Source organism: Sphaeroforma arctica (genome assembly GCF_001186125.1).
Source record: "Sphaeroforma arctica JP610 unplaced genomic scaffold supercont1.540, whole genome shotgun sequence".
Taxonomy (NCBI): Eukaryota; class Ichthyosporea; order Ichthyophonida; genus Sphaeroforma; species Sphaeroforma arctica.
In genome coordinates, this window is record NW_014040018.1 from 19,771 (window position 1) to 24,652 (window position 4,882).

General features: G+C 46.4%; 1 protein-coding gene across 1 annotated transcript; it reads right to left on the bottom strand.

The window, feature by feature from the left end:
• Positions 1-189: 189 nt before the first annotated feature.
• Positions 190-4,082, bottom strand: SARC_07086 (hypothetical protein; the record flags this gene model as incomplete). Its single annotated transcript, XM_014298981.1, has 5 exons — positions 190-1,120; positions 1,648-1,771; positions 2,137-2,240; positions 2,821-2,979; positions 3,573-4,082. The coding sequence occupies 5 exons, from the start codon at positions 4,080-4,082 to the stop codon at positions 1,004-1,006; spliced, it is 1,014 nt and encodes a 337-aa protein (XP_014154456.1). The 3' UTR covers positions 190-1,003.
• Between the last annotated feature and the right edge of the window lie 800 nt (positions 4,083-4,882).

Sequence of the window (4,882 nt, forward strand, 5' to 3'; positions counted from 1 at the left end):
ATATATATATACGTAAATACATGCATACATATACATACACACACACACACATATATATATATTTATATATGTATATAATTTCGGCTATTCTACAGTACTACCTAGCTCAAACTAATAGTATTCTAAACCCAGGACCAACTATAGTCAAACTGAAATTCATTTGGTGAAAACTATCCGTGTTTTGATTGGCTCCTGTATACAAAAACACAGATTTCAAATTGTGGTGTCCATTAGACGACAGTCTGTTACTTGAAGTACCACTCGGGTTTAGTACGGAGTGCTGCGCCTCGGTGCTAAAACTCGTGGTATTTCAAAACTCAGGGCATTCATGGATCACAATCTGAATACTGTATATTTTACTATTTTATGTAGGTGGCTATAACTCTTTGCTGCGAAGTCGAGCTACTGTTGGTGAGACGTAGGCCAGAAAATAGCACTACCAACCAACCAATCACTTGCTTCATTCGTTGACGGCACACCGCAATGTTGACTTGGGTCATCGGTCCATAAGACGTTGTCGTAGTACTTTTACGAGACCTTGCCACTTACAGATGAATGAAGGACTGGGTCGGATCCTCTGTTCACATATCGTGCAACAGGGTAAAATCTTGCCTCTCTGCCTAAGTTTTGTGGATTAACATCAGAGCACACTCTTGGGTGCTTCTTGCTCACGAGCAATAGTAGTTGGGCCATAAGCACGAACAGTACAATATATATATATACTACCGGCAAATTGCAATTAATTATCGGCATAGAGTGGTTTTACAGTGGCGCTATCTCATAGAGTTGAGTGGCAACTCATCCCAGCACACCTAGGAGGCGCTTTTGATGGTGACTTTTCCCACCGACTAATCCTTCTTACGATTAAACAGTGTAAGACTAATTTGTTTATGCTTGCCCCGTCGAAGGCAGAATGTGCCTAGGAGTAGACGGAAAGCCATTCACCTGAAAGCTCTAACACCTTGCGACGTAGACTCAGCATACACATTGGAGTTATTGAACTTCATTTGGGATCGGCAGCATAACTCTCTGCCCGAGTTTGAATTGCGGCCGCCTTCTCTTTCTCTAGAAACCCCGCCGAATAGTTGACATAAGCGCTTTTGGTGAGGTGAAGCGGAATCTGTAGAAAAGAGCGTTCCTTGGAAATCAATTGGATGACGAAAGTGTTGTGGATAGCACCAAACTTTAGGTCTGAGAATTCTCTCACCGCATCCCACATTCCTCACTTATATAGATATACATATGCGCACATATACACACATACATACACACACACACACAAACACACACACATATATATATACATACATATACATTTATACACACACACACACACATATATATATATATATATATAGATCTAGATACGCAGATTGGCATAATCACTAGCCTATAGACGTATGAAGCCGATACTTAACACCAGGGATTCAAAGAACAGAAAGCTCACTTTCACTAAGGATTGGATCAAATGACGACCGCCGATGTGACAGTAGCGTTGTGAAGTGATATGATTGATGCAATGCACTAACCCACAAATCAGAGTACAAGCCAATGTATACAAAACAGAATACGACCTGTCAATGCGATCACAACAAGAGTTCGGGACGGATTCAACTGGTTAACATGTTTGCATTACATCCCACCCACCTGCTTGTAACTGAGGTGAATGTTATTTTTCATCGTGGCAAGCGTTGCAGTATCATACGTCAGGGTGTCTGTTGCATACACGTAGCCCGTCATGAAGGCATCGAAGCCCGCGCGATGACTATATCTGTATAATGTGCAAATAGTATCGGGGGTACATTATGCATCAGTGTGTACACTTTGTGAATGGGACGACTATCCACAGACATCTCATACTTTCATGCAGGCTGTCGCTTCACACCGTTAGCATCCATTAGAGCTTACGCTGACGAGGGCTCTCATCGGCAGTGAGTGAGAAATCGAATCGGGTGTCACAAATACGAGTCTTGGTTCACTCAAAACCCATCGAATCATACATGGCAATTTACTACCGAGCGTGTACGAGACGAGCACATGCATACGTGGAATACGTACATATCATAGATACGGGTGTCTCAATGTATGTTGCATATATATATATATATATATGTAATTTTGATTATGGAAACGTACCTTGCTTGAATTGACGATGAATCCTCAAATGGGGCTGAATGGGGATGTGCATTTCCCGTTGTTGCTACTACAGTGTTGTTGGCTTCAGCTGTTACGGATGGTTGCTGTAGTTGAGTGCGCAACGAAGAAGGCAGCATGAGTGCCACAGACGAAAACGCCACCAGAATTAGAATACATGGGTGGATCTAGATCCTATGTGTGTGTTCGGTTGCGACTGTGGTGAATGGGGCTTTTGCTGTGATCTCCCATTGGGCAGTGCTTGAATCGTCATCAACACCACCATGCAAGCAACTGGGCTACTATGCAACTACATTACATACGGCGTTGCGGTTGTAACTGAGCTATGCATAGAACAGTGCTTACAGTGATACCAACACGGGGTGTGTAGGCAAAAGCATATGTTTAAGTCTAGTACGTCTGTGCCATAAAGATGTCCATGCATATGCATGGCGGGAACAGCTGCATATCCTTACTCGGCACACTCAATACCTGTGCATACGCACAGTACCAACAACAGTACGACTATATCATAACCTGTCCTGAACGGCAGTATGACTACATCACAACCTGTCCTAAACAACAGTACGTCTCATCAAAACCTGTCCTAAACAATAGTCCGACTACATCACAACCTGTCCTAAACAACAGTACAACTACATCACAACCTGTCCTGACTCGGTATACCTTTGCTACGAGTTGTAAGCTAGCGCGCTTGTGCTTCAATTTAATTCGCTTCAGCTGTCGTTTGGACAACTGTTCGGTACGTCCCACTCCGTCACTCGATGCCACAGACAAGCCACCACTCGAACCCGCAATCACCCGCAGACCCACGGCACCCATATCCTGCATAGCAACGGAGGCATAGCAACGGATGAGTCATAATGATCATCACCAGCTCAGCAGCATGGATAAGTCTCAAGACTACGGCTAAGCCAATCAGCCTTAGGCAATAGTGCAGGACTGCCAGCTAGTGCGAGAGTTGCGTACAGGAGCATGTAGATTCACACAGCTTCGCATCTTCACACGAAGGATGCAGTCTTCAAAGCAGCAGAATACTTATTTGTCAAGGAATGTAAGCGATACAGGGTTGACTATCAGTCACAACAAGGGATTTGGGACAAGCGTATAGACCGGCGTCACGGTGTGCACATCGTCACTCACTAACACACAGCTCAAACTACCAATGTACGGGCGAAGGGGGGAGACTGACATACCCGTGGCAGAGTCTCTGCACACAACTGAAATAAAACACACACATCACCTGCGATTATAAACAATACTCTACACAGCTGTTCACACCCACCCACCCACCAGCAGATTTAGGACGTACTTACACACAGGAGCTCCCACACGCCTATGTAGATACACAACATCCACATACACCCCTGCAGATGCATATCATCCACACACACGACTGTCGCCACACACACACACACCTGCAGGTGAAGTATCAGATCGAGATCATGTGAATCCAGACACGCCGTGTGACCTGCACGGCAATGCCCGTGGTTGGCGTAGTCCTGGCACACACGCAATACCGTTGGTGTGCACACAGGCGCGTGTGCGTGTGCATGCTCCCCCGTCCCTTGCCCTGTGCCGGGTGGGGTGTGTGTCTTGCTGGCTTGTGTATTCGTAGTGTGCACATGCTCGTCAGACACATGCGGGTGCTTGCGCGATCGATTCCTGCTTGACTTTGCCTCGGGGGTGGTTGTGTGCTTGGTGTGGTTCTCTGATGCCTCGTTGTTCGTGTTCGTGGTAGTTGTCACACACATGTCTGTACCCCTCGTTGTGTCTACCTCCCCTGCCGTAAGAGTGTTGCCTGGGTCTACTGCACTCCTCTTTAATTGTCCCACAAGGTGTGCGGCCTGAGCTGAGCGATCTCTGGGCGCGAAGTGGGCAACGGATGTCACGGGCTCTAGCTCACCCGTAGTCCCTGTCTCCACCATCACACACACACTACTCTGTGAAGGTATGTGCAAGACGCAAAGAGTGTGACTACGCTTGTTATATCCGGAAACGTGTGACAATCAATAGTTATATCTCAGTCACTCTCCGAGCGCACATGCATGGATATAGACACGCACAACGATACACACAAGCATACACACACCTCACATTTAAACAACGCACTAAACGCACAAGCATATACACACCTCATATCACAGAGAAACCCACACATGCAAGCAGGCACCCACTCTACACCAGAGTGACAATGCACGCAAACACGCACTTAAACATACCACACCACAGACCACATGCCTAAACACACCCCACACGGGCACACACACTTGCACATGCAACACACGCGCACACACACTTGCACATGCAACACACGCGCACACACACTTGCACATACAACAACACACGCTCGGCCCATCACCATCTCGTGCAGCAAGCCCATACATTAAACAGCCCTTGGAGAATACAACGACCATGCACAAGGTAACTGCACAGCACTAACAGAAGGTAAGAACCATACATAAACACACGTACACAGCGCATACGAAAGGGAAAACCAAAGCGAAGGACCAACTAGTCACGACACAGCCCATACATTAAACAGCCCATGGAGAATACAACGACCAAGCACAAGGTAACTGCACAGCACTATCAGAAGGCAGAACCACAGACAAAACACACGTACACAGCCCACACGAAAGGGAAAACCAAAGCGAAGGACCAGCTAGTCACGACACAGCCCATACATTAAACAGCCCATGGAAAATACAACGACCAAGCACAAGGT